Source organism: Protopterus annectens, chromosome 2.part1, assembly GCF_019279795.1.
Source record: "Protopterus annectens isolate FY-2018-M chromosome 2.part1, PAN1.0, whole genome shotgun sequence".
NCBI lineage: Eukaryota > Metazoa > Chordata > Ceratodontiformes > Protopteridae > Protopterus > Protopterus annectens.
Window position 1 is genome coordinate 658,624,200 of NC_056729.1, and position 16,963 is coordinate 658,641,162.

At 41.2% G+C, this 16,963-nt stretch overlaps 1 protein-coding gene across 1 annotated transcript in view; it reads left to right on the forward strand.

Moving 5' to 3' along the window:
- Positions 1-16,963, forward strand: part of EFR3B (EFR3 homolog B) — a 2,101,782-nt gene that overhangs the window by 1,891,645 nt on the left and 193,174 nt on the right. The window contains exon 19 of the mRNA XM_044062396.1: positions 11,871-11,962. Within this exon, the coding sequence (XP_043918331.1) occupies positions 11,871-11,962 (92 nt within the window). The remainder of the gene's footprint in view (positions 1-11,870; positions 11,963-16,963) is intronic.

The window sequence follows — 16,963 nt, forward strand, 5'->3', positions numbered from 1 at the left end:
GTTCTATTTATTGTTGTGGTGAGGTTTAGCTCACTAGAGTGCATGGCTCGCAATGACTTGGGTTTCTTTAGGTGGAGCATGTCCATCAATTCTGAGTTGGACATGGCTTTGTAATTCAGGCAGAGATCATCTCTGAGTAAGTGATATGCCACTGAGTACAGCCAGAGTTTTTTTAGTCAGGCTGCATAGGACATATGTTTGAGGCCAGTAATCCTCTTGGTGAGGTACTTTTGTGGTCTTTCCAGCTTTTGGAAGTGTCTTGTGAGATGCATCCCAAATGGGGCATTGTACTCTATGATGGTTCTGATGAGTGATGAGTAGAGGGGCACTATAACCTCTTTATTTCTAGATGCGAACCCTTTAGTAATTAGATGGGCCACATAGAAGGATTTCCTAACTACTTTGGCAATATGATTGTCAAAGGAGAGATTACTATCTACCTGAGTCCCCAGATCTCTTATTATTACCTCTTCTGTATTAAGGGGGCTGCCAACTATGTGGTAATTTGTGGGTGTTTTGTTTTTACCAAATGGGATGACTATGCATTTTTTGGCATTTAGCTTGAGACCATGACTTTGACACCAGGTGTCCTTCTCAATAAGGCCCTTTTGGAGGATTTCCCTGTCAGCCAGAGAGTCAGTTATGGCTCCCAGTTTGCAGTCATTGGCGAACTTGTTTAACCATAGTCCTCCTGTGTTTGCCTGTACTTCTGAGAAGTATATGCCGAACAGTAGGGGTCCCAGGACCGAGCATTGTGTGACACCACTTATGACTGGTTTAGAGTCGGACCTGGAGCACGCTATTCTTACCGTGTGAGTTCTGTCTGTAAGCCAGCTGGCAACCCATCTTGTGACGTAGGGGTTTATGTTCAGGCTGGTGAGGTTTTCTGTAATACTGGAGTGGGGAATGGTGTCGAAAGCCTTGGCAAGGTCAAGGTAGGCTGTGTGAACCACCTTTCCCTCGTCTATGGCTTTGGTGACTGTCTCGAAGAAGTCAACCAGGTTTAGTAGGCATGATCTGACCTTAACAAAGCTGAACTGGGTTGGGTCAACTGTTTGGAGGTTCCCAATGTCTTTGTTAGTGAATGAGTTCCATGATGATGCGCTCCATAACTTTGCAGACCAGGCTAGTCAGGCTTATGGGGCGATAGTTACCAGGGTCAGTTGTAGCCCCTCCTTTGTGGAGAGGAATAACTTGCTGTGCGCCATTCTATGGGCATGTAGCCTGTGGAGAGGCTGAGGTTGAACAGCATGTTTAGGTGGGGGGTTAGTTCATTCTGTATTTTGTGCAAGATGCAGCCTGGGACACCATCTGGCCCCATTGACGCTGTGTTTTTGGCTTTTGAAAGGGCTGTTTTCACCTGTGTGTCTGTGATTTCTGGGACACTACACTTTTCCGGTATTGTTGTGGGCTCTTTTGGGGATGGGGAGGTGAAGTTTGCACTGAATCTATTTGCTAGGATGTTGGCAGTATCAGTAGGTTCAGTATATTTTGTGCTATTTTGCACTAGTTCAGTGCATATCTGCAAGTTGCACCTGTGTAGGCATAGCTTACCCCTGCACAAACCCGTGCAAACCCGCTTACCGCTGCTTAAAAGTGCTCACTGCCGCTTACACCTGCACTAATTCCTTTAAAAGAAAAGAAAAAGGGGTTGATAGGAAAGTGGTTAAAAACAGGGCACAAAGAGGGAAAGACAGTGGGGAAAATAGCTAGGCATGGGCAGGAAGGGTATAGGAAAGGTCCATAGCTGCCCATTTCTTCTGCAGCAACAGCTGTTCATATACACTATATTTGCAGGTACATTTGGATCCTCAAACCCCTGGGAGAGGGGTGAGGACAACATATATTCATTGTGATGCCAATTAGACCAGATTACATGTATCCAGTGGACATGTGTGCGAAATGGACAGCTATGTATGGGGCGAGATTTTTTTGTGGGAACAGATTGCCCTTTTTTTCCTTTTTTTCAGGTGACATTGGGATGTTGGGGAGGGGTAGTAGGTATATTTGGGGAGGTAGGTTGGGTATGTTAACAGACAAGACACACAAGATGCATACAGGGCCGCTATATTATACATGTGGGGGCTAAACACCTTGGACAGGGAGGGGTGTTTGAAAGTCACAAGCCCATGAGCCCCCAACTGGAAACAGTGAGACTGAGGTCCCCACCCATGGGCAGTCACCACTGCACCTTCACGGCCCTGAAGGTGACTGTGCTGGGGACTGTGTAGGAGGTGCAGGCTCACTCTCTAATAGCACCATTCAGCCCTCAAGCTGGGGAAGCCGCTCTTGATACTCCAGATCGAGCTCCTTACGCACCACGGCCTGGACCTGTTGATGGGTGACAGGTTCCTCTCCACGCCTGTTCCGAGGGGGGGTGAGCCCCATCCCCTTCAGTGGTTCCACTCCAAGATGGCGCAGTGCCCATGGAGGAGGAGGCCCCAGGCTGGCCCCACATGTGCTGGTGTCCGGTGCCATGGCCAGCTGAGGTCCGCTGGGAACGGCCTTCCCATACGAGCTGTGTTGTCACAGGTTTATGACAGATATGGGTAAGTAACAGTCAACAGCATTCAGGATTAGTTATAACAGCATGCATAGGTATTCCCATTAACCCAACACACCAGAATTAACACAGTTGCATAGCAAGCAGATCACATCCATATATGGAACAACAGTGGATATTACAGGAGCATGCAGGTTTCATTGATGGCAACAGGCCACCAATATTGGTGTATTTTCACATGGCACATGCATAGAAACAAATGTGAATATTTATAAACCATTAGGACATATGTCCCAACAAAAGGTTGGAGTGTATACATACCAGTTGAGGAGTGTCATTGGGTTATTATGCACATATGGTAGGGGTGAGAGAGAGAGAGTTCAGTTAACAACTACTATATCCTTGTAGTTTTCACAACATTCTTAGTCACTGTAGTGGTCTTTCCCTTACATGTATTATTACACTACACAATGGCCTTATATTGTACACTGGTATGTTTATAAATTATTATATATGTGACCTGTGTCTTGCATACAGGCATGACAGGCTGCAAGTGTTAATGCAACATATGTTGAGAATTGCTGTCATACACTTTGGGTGAGGTGCTAGAATGACAGGTTTGCTTCCATATACAATCTCTGGTTATGTACACGTTTGAATATCAGTTATATGTAATTGACAGCTGCCTACAATTCTTGGAACATCACACTGGATTTTCGGGGGAACAGGGTACCAAGCTGGTGATAAGGGCCATTTATCTGGACATGCTGGACAGATTGGAAGAGTTGTGGGGTATGAATACGCATACAACTTACAATTTTGTACTGTTGTTGGGTGTAAGTATGCATACAGCTTTCTATCTGAACATTGTATCAAAATCTGTACAGTTGTGCGGTATGATTATGCATACAACTTAGTAGCATTCCCAGGATTCAAACCCCCTGCTGTGTGTGACAAAATGTTATAGTTAACATCAAAGTACACTGTGCTATCAGGGAATTGATGTACATCTTTCGACTGTTTTCTATCTAAGTCTCCTTAACTTGTACAATATAACTGACCTCTTGGCACTTCCAACATTGTTATACAGGACTTCATGCCCATTTTATCTGCATACCACGGTATGGGTGACACTGTTTAAGATACAATAGTACTATTTATAGTATGGAACAGATCACTAACATATGAGAGAAGAGTAAACAGAAGCACTCCAGGGGTTATACCTTTATTCACAGACTATTACACATTTACTTCTACTGGTACACATTTACTTCTACTGGTACAACACTTTCTAAGGCTCATATTTATTTGTTATGACAGTACATGCAGACTGATTACTAACCTGTTTCGTGATGCAGCCTTTGCAGCCTAGCATCATGTGCTTGCTGGTTCACAGCCCTCTCATCTGCAGCTGTCAGAGAAATGCAGTGATATTTAGTCATACCTACCATAGTATACACAAGCTAGGCAATTATTTACTACTTAGTAGAATGAGTACTTACTCAGTCCTGGGGCATTGGGCATCTGCCAAGACTCCTGAATCCACTGTTCCAGTACATCCCTCCTCTGCCACTTCAGGTCAGCATAGTGGTGCCTGACCTGCTCACCAGTCCGGGGGATACCTGTGGTACTGGGGAGGTCATGGGTGAGACTGTCCCAGACCTCCGTTTTATACTGCGAGCCCTGATACAGGCCCTGCAGTAGTCTCTGATCATGGTGTTTTACCAGGAGCCATACCATGATTTTTGACTCCTGGATGCCCCAGTGCTGTGCTTTGAATCGAGTGCCTTCACCCACACCAGCCATTCTGCCTGCAGTAGGAAGCTACAACTAGTTATGAGAAGTATTCCCTCCTGTAGGGTTTAAATATGGCCATTTTCCCGCACTTTCCTGTGATTGGCCGGTTTCGAAAAGGCTAAGCTATGGGCACACCTGCTTACATAAGGTTGGCACTGCTTAAAGAGGTATACCACTAGGCAGATTGAATTGGCTCCACTACACATTGCTTACACTTACTAACTTGATCTGTGCTGTGATTAGCATTGCTTAATAATTAATTAGTACTATATTTGCCATTTGGCAATGATTTATTCTTTATTACAGGTTATATATGTGTCTGGTATCCGTGATTCATGTGTACATACACTGTATGGGGACCTGGGGAATTCTACACTTTATTAGAATCACACCTCAGATCTATGCTTACTGCAGCACTCCAGTTCACATATTTATGTTTTGTAGAAGGTTATACCACTTCACACTGTACATAGATTCAGTTCACATGTTTGGTTTGGTTTTCCTGTGGTGAGGATTAGTTTGCTGATACCTCATTCATATCTATTGCTATGATGACTTAGTGGTTAACTATTTTGACTATAGTGTACAGGGTCCTGAGTTTGAGCCTTGCAGAGGCAGTTTATTTTGTTGCTGGGCAGAATGTGGGCCGTTGGATACAGAGTGATTAAGGCACTTTAAAGCAGTTATGAGCGGGTTTGCGCACTGCTAACCTCTAGTTATAGTTTCTTACACTCAGTTAGCTTCTACGTTGCTTAATCTGTGTAGGCAATGCTTACCCCCACGCATACGCACTTAAACACACTTACTACTGCTTATTTTTGCTTAGACCTGCTTACTAGTGCCTTATTCATTATGACCCTGACACTTCACATGCGCATTTATTGCAGTACTCCAGTTCACATTTAAATGTTATTATGTAGGTTATACGGCAAAAAGATGTAAAAATATGTTCATATACAAATTTCACATGGAAAATGATGTGTGCTGCAGTGGGACTCAACCCGGGAATGCCTGTTCATTAGGCGGATGCTCTAACCACTACACTATTGCTGTGCTGCTTCATTTGCATATATATTACTTGTTATCCTATTCAGCCTTTTCAGCTGCTTTAATCGTAGCTAAGTGATGGGCAAACCCTCGCACCTATGATTTGCTGTACTCGGGGTTTTAAAAAAAATAAATAAAAGGGGTTCTTCATTTTATTTGAATGTACTGTTGCTGTTGAACACATGGGGATTGTTGGTGGGGATATGTCGACACTTATGAGCGGTCTCGCTCATTTATTTACACATTCTTCTGTTCTACTTTGCAGGGGCATGTTTATTCTGATAGCTCTGCTCTCAGACATGCCCCCTGCACTCATACACACTGCATGTATCATTAGGAGTTCAGGCAGCGTGCCTTCATTAATATGCATGGCACACTGCCATCCTCCTCTTAAACTGCCACTACCGTGCAAGACTAGATTAGTCCTGCATGGAAGATTATTAAATCTGCGGGATGGTTAACATTAACAGTTTGTTCATGTTTAGTAATCTTAACATAATCTGTAGCAGCGAGCAGATCATTCAGAGCACTGAAGTAAGAAGACATATACATAACTACTACTCCACTGCCCTTATCGGGGGGAGGGAGTTAATTACTATATCAGAGTTATTTATCAGGCTTGTGATTGTTGCATACTCATCTTTAGTAAGATTGTAAAAAGAACACATTTTCCCTTTTATATACAGTGCATGTATCTCTTTCTACTGCACGTTCAAACATCTTAACTACATCATGACAAAAAGGCACAAAAGTACTAGAACATCTAAAAGGGGGATTAGCAGTATTATCATCATTCTGAATCATTATTTTTAAATTAAATGTCCTAACAAAATACTTCAATTCTGAAATAGTCTTAGAAACATCTGCATATCATGTGGGTATAAAAGTTAAGCCCTTGTTAAGTACATCATGTTCGTAACGTGTCAAAGCATAATGAGAAAGATTAAAGACTAAAGTTTTCAGACCTTGGTCTGGCTGAAGTCAATGGCCGATTCCCTTTCCATTTCTCTCTCAAAATGCTCTCTCTCTGAGGTTGAGGTTGTGGCATAGGAAGAAAAAGGGGAACTCAGTGAGATCCAAAGCTCTGACCACATTGATGTCTACAAGGGTCTGTTGATTTTCCAGACCAGTCAGGTTTCTGCACCTTCTATGATGAGGTTCATCTGTCACATGGACTGCTGTTGAAATCCAGTATAAGCTATTTGTGCCCAGTATACTTCTTAGCAAAATGCTGGAAAGAATCTATGAAGCCAGTTCTGACATTGTCAAATGTGAACAAAGTGCATAAGACATAATGTTTTGTCCAGGTATGTGTGGTCAAATAAAGCATATGGCAAAATAAACCATAAAATCTGCTTCATGCAAACAGCAACACCAAAGAGTTATGATACGTCACAAAGTATCAAACAGGCTATGGAGTAAAGTAGAAGCTAGTGATTTGTTTTACTTTAAAGAAAGACAGTATCTCATCTGTTTAAACTATTATTAAATATCCAAAGGTCAACAAACATATGCGTTACATCTTCACAATATGCCATTATGCTAATGCCAGCCATTTATTTGCATCATGGAATCCCTAAAATCTTCACACACAGTAATAGTCCATACTCTGTCAGTCAAGTCTTTGACACATTTTCACAGGACTGAGAATTTTTACATTTAACACTTAACCTCTTCACCAAGGTTCTCCTAGACAAATGGGCAGATTAAAAGAGTAATAAACCTGCCAAAAACATAATGAGGAAGCATTTTATAACTATCCACTAATCCATTGGTGACTACACGTACATTGCCGGTTACGACACCGAATGATGACGTCATTGTAACCACGCCTTCCTCTGTTGTAGTTTCTTCTCGGATTGAAGGGATGGATGTGGCTACGCGTACCTTGGTGCCTGGAAATGTTCATCCTTCTGAGGATAAGAACAAAAATGAAGAAGAAACAAAAAGATTACATCAATCAACGACAGACTTTTTTCAGAAGCCATTCCAGCTACAACAAGCTGAAAGAGTTAAAGAACGCTCGACGTCGAGAGGGAGAACTGCAATAAAAGAAACGCCAGTTTCAAATAAAAGGAAGAACAACAGTCCTTTAAAACAACTGAAAGTAGTCCAAAGATAGTGGCAAGTACTTTAAATTTATCTGACTTTCATTTGCAGGCAGCGCATTATACGCTGTTACAAAAAGGTCTTGGGTTTATTCCTACAGCTTGTGATGATATTGTAAGTGCTTTGATAGACCTTAAGCACTTTATAAGGAATGTAAGTTTAAAACTGATATTTAAGGGTGATAATAGAGCACCTTTTGAATATAAGAGATCTAGTACTTTTATACCAGTAAACACACCAGTTTTGACAGCATTTTATAATCTATATGAAAATGATTTGAGGAATATGTACTTTAATAGAAGGATTAGGAAAACTTATAACCTTACATATCCCGAATATATGGCCTTGAAGGATTTAAAATCAAATCCCAATATAGTAATTAAACAAGCTGATAAGGGGGGCATCACAGTGGTGATGAATGAGTCCAAATACACGTTATCTGTGTCAAAATTACTAATGGATACTATGGCATTTAAGTTAATAACATCGCTTGAAATAAAGAAATGTATTGGATACATAAATATGTGTATTTATGATTTGCAACTAACTGGTGACATAGATTTGGACTTATTTCATTTTTTCACTGTTTCTTGCCCCGTTATACCTCAGCTTTATGGGATACCAAAAATACACAAATCACAAACTGAACCACCAATGAGACCCATAGTTTTGGGTAAGGGCTGGATAACTGAGTCTATCTCAGTATATCTACAGAAACAGCTACAACCATTACTAATTCAGTGTGAAACTGTTCTAAAGGATACTACAGATTTTATTTTGAAGTTAACACAATGGCATGAAAATTTTGATAGAGTTGATTTGGCAGGAAACAGTTTATTACTAGTGACCATGGACATTTCTTCACTTTTTACAATTATTCCTAATGATTATGGCATTAGTTCTATACGAGAATTCTTGATTCAACGTTCTACCTTCTTACACCGACATATTGAAAATATTTGTTCGTTATTAGATGTGGTATTATCCAATAATGTATTTATGTTTAATAAACAATATTATTTGCAATTAACTGGTGCTGCAATGGGCACACCAGTTGCGAATACTTACGCAAATTTAGTTTTATACCAATAGGAAAGGGCATACATACATAATAGCATTACATTTTTAAATCATAATCTATGCTTTTATCAAAGATTCGTAGATGATTGTTTTTTTATTTGGAAGGGAACTTTATCTGAACTTTCTGAATTCATTGTATTTTTTAATAATACTACTTCTTTTTTAAAATTTAGTATGGAATTTTCTAATAGTAAAATTAGTTTTTTGGATGTTAATATAGGAATTCAAGCTGACCATATTAGTACAAGTGTATACAGGAAAGAGGTTAATGCAGGTAGATACCTGCATGGCTCTAGTATGCACGCTCCACATGTGTTTAGAGGTATAGCTAAGGCACAATTTACCAGAACAAGCAGGTTGAATACTGATGACTTAATATATTTAAAGCAGATGGAGGATATATGTGAAGAGTTTATAAATAGTGGATATGAAATTGATGTTCTAAATAAAATTATGGCAGAAATAATGAGCAATAGACACACCATATATAAACCTATTTTTTCATCAGGTGAAATGTGTACTAATGATACATCAGTGGGGGAAGGTGGATTGAGGTATATTACCTCTTACAATATCATGACACCTTTAGTGAAGGGTATTATTAATAAATATTGGATGGTATTAATGGCATCAGAAGAAGTTAGAGCAATTCTAGGGAGTAAGCCACGCTTTGTATATAGAAACATGAAGACATTGAAAAGTACATTATGTTATAAGGATTTTAATATAAATATACAAAACTTATATAATATAACACGAAAAGGCACGTTTCCCTGTTACAACTGTAGTTGTTGTGGAGACATTATATCTAACAATATTTACACCAATAATATACAAGGAAATAATGTTTTCAAACATCCATTGATAGATAAGGTTTTTAACTTTAATGTATCAGCCACTTGTTTGACTAATAATGTTGTTTATCTTGCCACCTGTACTGCTTGTTCCTCCTTCTATGTTGGAAAAACAACTAGAAGGTTAAAGGAACTTATAATAGAACACAAATCGGAAATAAGAAGGGCTAATGAGAATAATGCCCTGTATAAACATATAAATACCTGTGGGTCAAATCATAACTTTAAATTTAGGGTTATTGATATTGTTCATGCATCGGATAGGGGTGGAGATACTGGTAACACCTTGGAAATAAGAGAGCTTGAATGGATCATTAGATTAATAGCAGATGCTCCACCAGGTCTTAATAGTGCTGTTTCCTTAAAACCTATTTTAATTAAAATACAACGTACAAAATTAAAATAGTTTTTGACTATTGCTATATGCATTTAAAGGTTTTTGGTATATTGTAACTTACAATAATGCTATTATATTTGTATATGTATATGGGTTAAAATGTTTAAAATGTTTTAAATTGTTTGATCATGTGATCTTGGGCTGCTGGTCATGTGATTGTAATGGGCTCCCATATAAATTGTTTTTAAAATGGACCTATTTGTAACATTGAGAAAGGGTGTTTAACCTGAAAGCTTTGTTTTGTATAAAGGTTTTTGTTCAACTGTGCTCAACTGTGGTTTTTCGGTGGATAATTATTCAGCTATCGTTGGTTTGAAGTTTGATGTTAGACCAGCATGGGATTGCTATCTCGCTCTGCTGGAGTATTGAAATACTCCAGCATAACAATTTGAACTTTCTTCTTCACTGTTTATGGCAAGGAGAATGAAAGTAATGTTATCAACCTCATCTGTTTTTGTTCAGCCATAGACAATTCCAAACGTGAAATCATTTTGGCAGAAAACTCAGCAAAAACAGAAACTGTACTATGAAAGTTTAATAAAATGCTGTCTATCATGAAGCTTGGTAAGATGTTCAAAATCTGGAACCCACTCAGCAAGCGTGTGGAGCAGCAATACACTTGCATCGGATAAATGTAATACATAGATGTCCTAGTAGGTAGAAATTAAAACTAGACTAAGACATTAGTGAATTTTTAGAAATCTACATCACGCAGGACTGTTTTAAACTTAAGACTACTTAAAGTTCATGAAAGAAAACCAGCATTGGACTGTTCCAACCCAGAAGCTACGCAGATGCTAGCTAAAGAGATTGTTCCAAAGATGTAAACAACCTGGATCATATTATACCATTCACTGCATCACCTCAATCACTGGCTATCACTTAAGCAGCTGGTGTGAACCTGCCATGAATGTATCTACACTCAAAGGCTCTAAAGTGTCTAGGTGTGGAAGACCAATTCAGAAGCCACCAAAATGGAATGATGTTGCAACCTGCTATGTAAAGTATCTGAATATGGAAACCCAATAAAGAAAATGCCTGAAATGGAATGAGTTTGTAACCTGTTATGATAATAAAGATTGATTAATTTACTTGATGCTTAATAACTGTAAATCCTTGCTCCATAGAAATAATCGCATTGCTATGTTTGTAATTATGTGTGAACAATTTGATTTTGTCTGATGTGACAGCCTTAGAATAGCATTGAGTATCTGGCAGTCATTGTATAACTGAAATAAGTACTCATAAGGCTAGTGTGCATGTGGTGGCTTTGTGGGTCTATTTTGTCTGGCAGTTACATAATTGTTAAGAAAGACTGCAGAAGCATCCATATTATATCCTGGTGTCTGTTTTCAGCTATTGAGTCCAAAATGCTTTGTTATGATGAATGAACCCAACATCACAACTTCTATATACTCTAGGAGATATACCATGCTCTATAAAAAGGAGAAGTGTTATCTGAGTTTATAATCCTCCCAAAGGCTGAACAGTGACATTTAGCAGGCATACACTGGCTGTGGCAGTCAATTTTACAACTATGACTAAATGTGAAAATGCTGTCTTTCAGTGAAATTCCTTTGTCTATCAGATGCAGCAACCTTGGCATTTATTATATTGGTTATGGGGATGCCACTGCAAAGCCTCTTACATGGAGACATGGGACTTCTGATCCATAAAAAATATGATGCATATTTTATATTGAAATCTTTATTTTTTGTACTAGTAAACTCTGAGATGTTGACATTCAAGACTGTAATATGGAGTCTTAACAAATAATTTATAAGTCTTCTGACTGAAATGACAAAGTACCTCATTTGCATTCTTTACAATTTCTTCCCACGACTGACCTTACCTACACGTCATCAGTTTTTATTCCAGCTAATGACTTTGTTTTCATGACGTCTGTAGCCATTATGGGTAATTTCTTTATAAATGTGGGATTTTTTAAATATATTTCATTGAATTACAGTACTGCAGCTCTGCATATTACTTTCCATAGCATACCTGGGTATAATCTTATTGTGAGATGCATTTCATCTTATTCCTAGTGCTTCATATTTACTCATTTCACACCCTTTTGCAGATGAGGATCGATTGTCTAAGAGGAAGAGTATTGGAGAAACTATATCATTGCAGGTGGAAGTTGAATCAAGAAACAGTCCTGAGAAGGAGGAGGTATAGTAGCTCAAACTAAGAGTGCGATTTACTTACAATAGATGTCTAGGCTCATATACAATTAAAGCAATCATTTTTCTTTTTTATGTGATAACTGGAACTGGGTCTGTCTGTAGCTGTAATACAAGGCATTGAAAATATTGCTGTAATACAAAAAGATCATCCTTCAGTAATCATAATACAGGGGAGCATCTCTGATTTTCTTTTTCTTGCCTTTTTTATTATTGGAATCAGATTGTCTTGCAGCACAAATTCACAAAAAAACAGCATTTTGATGTGTGACTATAAGCAATTGTGCTCTTTTTTCTTTATTTAGCTTGCATTAAAATTGAGAAAGGAAAGAACACAGAGCACAAAACAATAAATAATCTAACCATAAATTGCAGACAGCATATTCAACAGAAAAAAGGAACAAAGGAGCAATTGATAGATCATAACCACTGACTTAATATTAGGTCAAACATTAATATTAATAACAAGAAAAAAGTAGCTGCTCTGTAGTCTGGTCTCCCGTCAAAAAACAAATAAACTAAAACAATGCACAGGAGAACTGTATGGCAGGGCAATATGCTCCGCATAAAATACGAAGTGTAAAGTTTTGAACAGTCTTAATGGCATTCAATGTCAGCTGTACTGAATGCACATATACTCCGTATAAAAATGTGATATAATCCAATTGAAATTGAAGAAAAACAATTCGTAGTAACAGGCAGTATTCACTTCACCAATAAATAATCCGAGGGCAGTATAAAAAAACAAATTGTTTTAATTATTCAAGAACGTGGCAAATGCTTTCACCCAAAGGGCTTCCTCAGGCCAAAAACAATCATTTTAAAAAAACAGTCCCCCGGATTCATGAAGCTCGGCGCAAGGCCGGTGTAAGGCTTGCGCTGGCAGTGCAGTGTATAATCGGCATAGCAGCGCCACATGCATAGTAATGAGTGCGCGCCGCAACCACAAACATGTGCAGAGGGCACGTGCGTGAGCCCAAGTAGGATGCGCTCGTAGGCGTGGCCAAGCCGGCAGGCGAGGAGCAACCTAAAGTGCTGACTGTCACAGTCCGCCTGCAATAATAACTGGACCAGCCAGTGTCCGTGGATAATGAAACATATGCAGAGTATGCAACATAGTACCCATTCACACAAAACGGAGAACCAAACATTAACCCACGAAGTACAAATTGTACCCGTCCAAGGAACAAAGGATACGCGTAATACCGTGTCCGTCACACAATGCACTGTCAGTGGGCATACCCAGTGAAGGTGTACCGCAGCATGTCAGCGCGCCGCACCTACACACAAGTAGCCCCATGGGCATGATCACCAGCAGTAGTGAGAGTACACAGCCGGGCAGCCGTGTCTATATAACAACCAGAAGGAAACCAGATACCCTAAACACAGACAAACATGTGCATAGCAACATGTACTACACCCAGCAACGTGGCTGTCGCATACACATAGGACGGCTTATGCCGAAGCGTAATATCCAGAAGCAGAACCCATGCATGCAAATGTAATACACAACAGCCCAGTCATAGCACATAACCCGCACCCATGTACGACCGTGCACCCAACCCAGCTAGCAGTCTTGCGCAGCTGCACACCTACACACAGTGGGTATACCTCAAATGTAGTATGAAGTATTGTCCTAGGCAGTGCCACGCGGGCAAATATGTACCCCACATGTGAACTTCCCAGCTCAGGTACTGATATCCAAATGGCTGCATGTGAATGTGTCGGCAGAATGTGTACATCCCGCATGTGGTATGGACCTGTCGAAACCCATAGGCGTTCACACGCTACGGTGTCCATAACTGTACACATCTGGACAAAGCAGTATGTTCAGCCACCGTACTGATGATTAGCAATGCAGACATGTCAAACACAAAACATAGGGAGGAATATCTGCCCACCAAGCAGGACACCCCAACAAGGTGCCACATGCACAGAAGGTGAAGGTGGGACATCACATGTAGAGAATAGTGGTGCCGGATGGCCAAACACCCACGGCCAATGCAAAGGATGGAATAACATGTATATGCCTGGATGAATGGGTATGTCATATCATGGGAATAGGCTAAGCTATCCAACATAATAGCCATGCGTACCAGATACAAACTGCCAGTAACACGCAGTAGTAATGCAGGAAGGCATACACGACTGTGGGAATATCACAGGACATATGGCATGTGCCAAGTGTTGACGCATGACACAAATGTCCAGGATGGGGCTCCATGCAAAGAGGAACATGTGCCAACCCCACCCCACAGATGTATCGGCAGTGGAAACACAACCCAAACACACACCAACACCACCGTCCATCCCACGATAGCAATGGAGGCTGGTCAAAGACCACCATGATGCATGCACAAACAGGGACATGTGTAACTGTTCCCCTGACAACCCCCCACAGGCCAACGAATAATAGTATGGACATATGCATGTAATGCTGTGAAGGATGTGTGGTAGTCCTCAGTATCACAGAGGTAGGTACACAGATACACTGTAATCAACTGTGACATATGTGCACTGTACACAGCATACCTGCAGGTAATACATAGTTCAATCATGTGCCACAGAAATATCCACATACGAATGAGGACAGGGGATAGACAAGTGTGAACAGGACAAACTATGAACATAGGTTCATAGGTTCATAGGTTCATAGTAGGCTATCCGCCCACGGGCAGCTATAAGCCTAGCCCATAGTTATGTTGCCTGTGCCACCCCTTCAGTTTGAAGAAAACTATGCCTATAATATTGCTGTACCTCTGTCAAGCAGTGACACCGAAGTAATCCCTGGGGTATATCTGCAATCCCCCATCCATTGGTCAAGATTCCCCTCGAACAAGGCCAGTAAGGTGCTCTGCCTCACATGTACTTGGATGTTGTTCCACAGCATAGTGTGTGCCTGGGTGATGAATCTGTCCCTCCAGCACATTCTATTAATGACCGTGTCAAGGTTCATGTCACCTGCCCTTGTGGTTCCAAGGGATCTAGATTCATTAGGTGAAGCATAGTCATCAAATCTGGGTTCGACATGGCCTCGTATGTCAGGCACAGGTCACCTCTGAGCAAGTGGTATGTGACTGAATAGAGCAGGAGTCCTGTCAGTCGGGCAGCATGACACATATTCCTGAGACCCTGTATCAGTTTGTCGATGGACTGTTGGGGCCTTTCCAGCTGCAGCAGGTGTCGGGTCAGATACAGTCCAAACGGGGCATTGTACTCAATCATAGGTGTAATGAGTGATGAGTACAAGAGGACGATGACCTCCCCTGATCTACATGTGAATCCCTGCATGATCAGGTGGGCAATGTAGAAGGTCTACCTAACTACGTTAGCAATGTGTGTGTGTCGAACGAACGGTTACTGACAACCTGGGTCGCCACATCCCTGGTAACTCCCCCTGTGCTCAGTGGATTGCCACCTATATGGCAGCTAGGGGTAACCTTGTTCTTCCCGAAGTGTATGACTATGCATTTCCCGGCATTTAGCTGTAGGCCATGTGTCTGGCACCAGATATCCATATCTCTGAGGCCCTTCTGAAGGATATCTGTGTCAGATGTGTGTCCAACTATGGCACCCAGTTCGCAGTCATCTGCAAACATTGTCAGCCATAACCCCCCTGTGTTTGCTTGTACTATGTAAATGTAGATGCCGAACAAGAGTGGACCCAGGACTGAGCCCCGTGGGACACCACCTGTGACAGGCTGTGAGTCTGACATCGTGCCAGCAACTATGACCGTGTGGGTTCTGTCACTTAGCCAGTTTGCAACCCATCGTGTGATGTATGGGTTTACATTCAAGCCGATGCATTTATCAATGATACCTGAGGGGGGTATTGTGTCGAAGGCCTTTGCCAGGTCGAGGTAGGCTGTATGGACTGCTTGACCCTCATCAATGGCCTTGGTGACTGTTCCTAAAACATCAACCAAGTTTAAAAGGCATGATCTGCCTTCGACCAAGCCAAACCATGTTGGATACAAAGTATGCAAGTCCCCTATGTCTTTATCTATGAGTTCCATTATGATCCTTCTCCATGGCTTTGCAGATAAGGCTTGTCAAGCTAATGGGACGGTAAGTACCAGGGTTAGCGGAGGCACCGCCCTCGTGAAGTGGGACTACAGTTGCCTCGCCCCACTACTTGGGTACGTTACCTGAGGTGAGGCTAAGATTAAACAGCTGTCTTAACTGTGGGTGTAATTCCTCATTGAGTTCGTGGAGTACACAGTTGGGACACCATCTGGTCCCATGGATGCTGTGTTTACTGCCTTGGAGAGAGCATTTCCCACCTGTGCATTACAGATGTTCCGGGGGCCACAATCCTCTGTTACAGATATCTCTCCATGTGGGGTGGGGGAGAAGTTTGCACCGAACCTGTCAGCCAGTATGTTGGCAATGTGTGTAGGTTCAGTAATCCTCACATCAGTCTGAACCCAGTCTGTGCATATCTGGGAGTGTCCTCCCAGGTGTCCAACATAGGTAAAGAAGGCCTTATGATTGTCTGTCGAGTCCTTGGTGATTTATCTGTCGAATTTGCCCTGGATGATTTCATGAGAGCTTGTAGTTCTTCACACATAATGAGCAAGGGTGTCTTACCCTACAAGGATTCTGCTCTATCTTGTAGTAGCTACCTCCTTTCATTGTAGAGCTTGTTTATGGCTGGGGTCTACCAGACTGGATGCTTGTCTTTGGTACAAAGAGTCTTAGTTTTGTATGGGATTGCCTGATCCATGCAGTCCTGTAGGTGCTGGTAGAAGGCATATGTAAGTGATGCAGCGGTTTGAGTAATGTTTACCACTGGCTCAGGGGCCTTAAAGGAGACCACACTAGTGTTTAGAAGTGTGAAGTTGGCTTCTGAGAAAGGCATATGTATGGTAACCGGCACCACCCACAGCATTGAATGCCAATAGCAGAAGCTATTGTATGTTGTCCAAACACACGTGTCCGTACACATGGAACATCATAGCAATAAACCACACCTGGATGTGGGTAATGC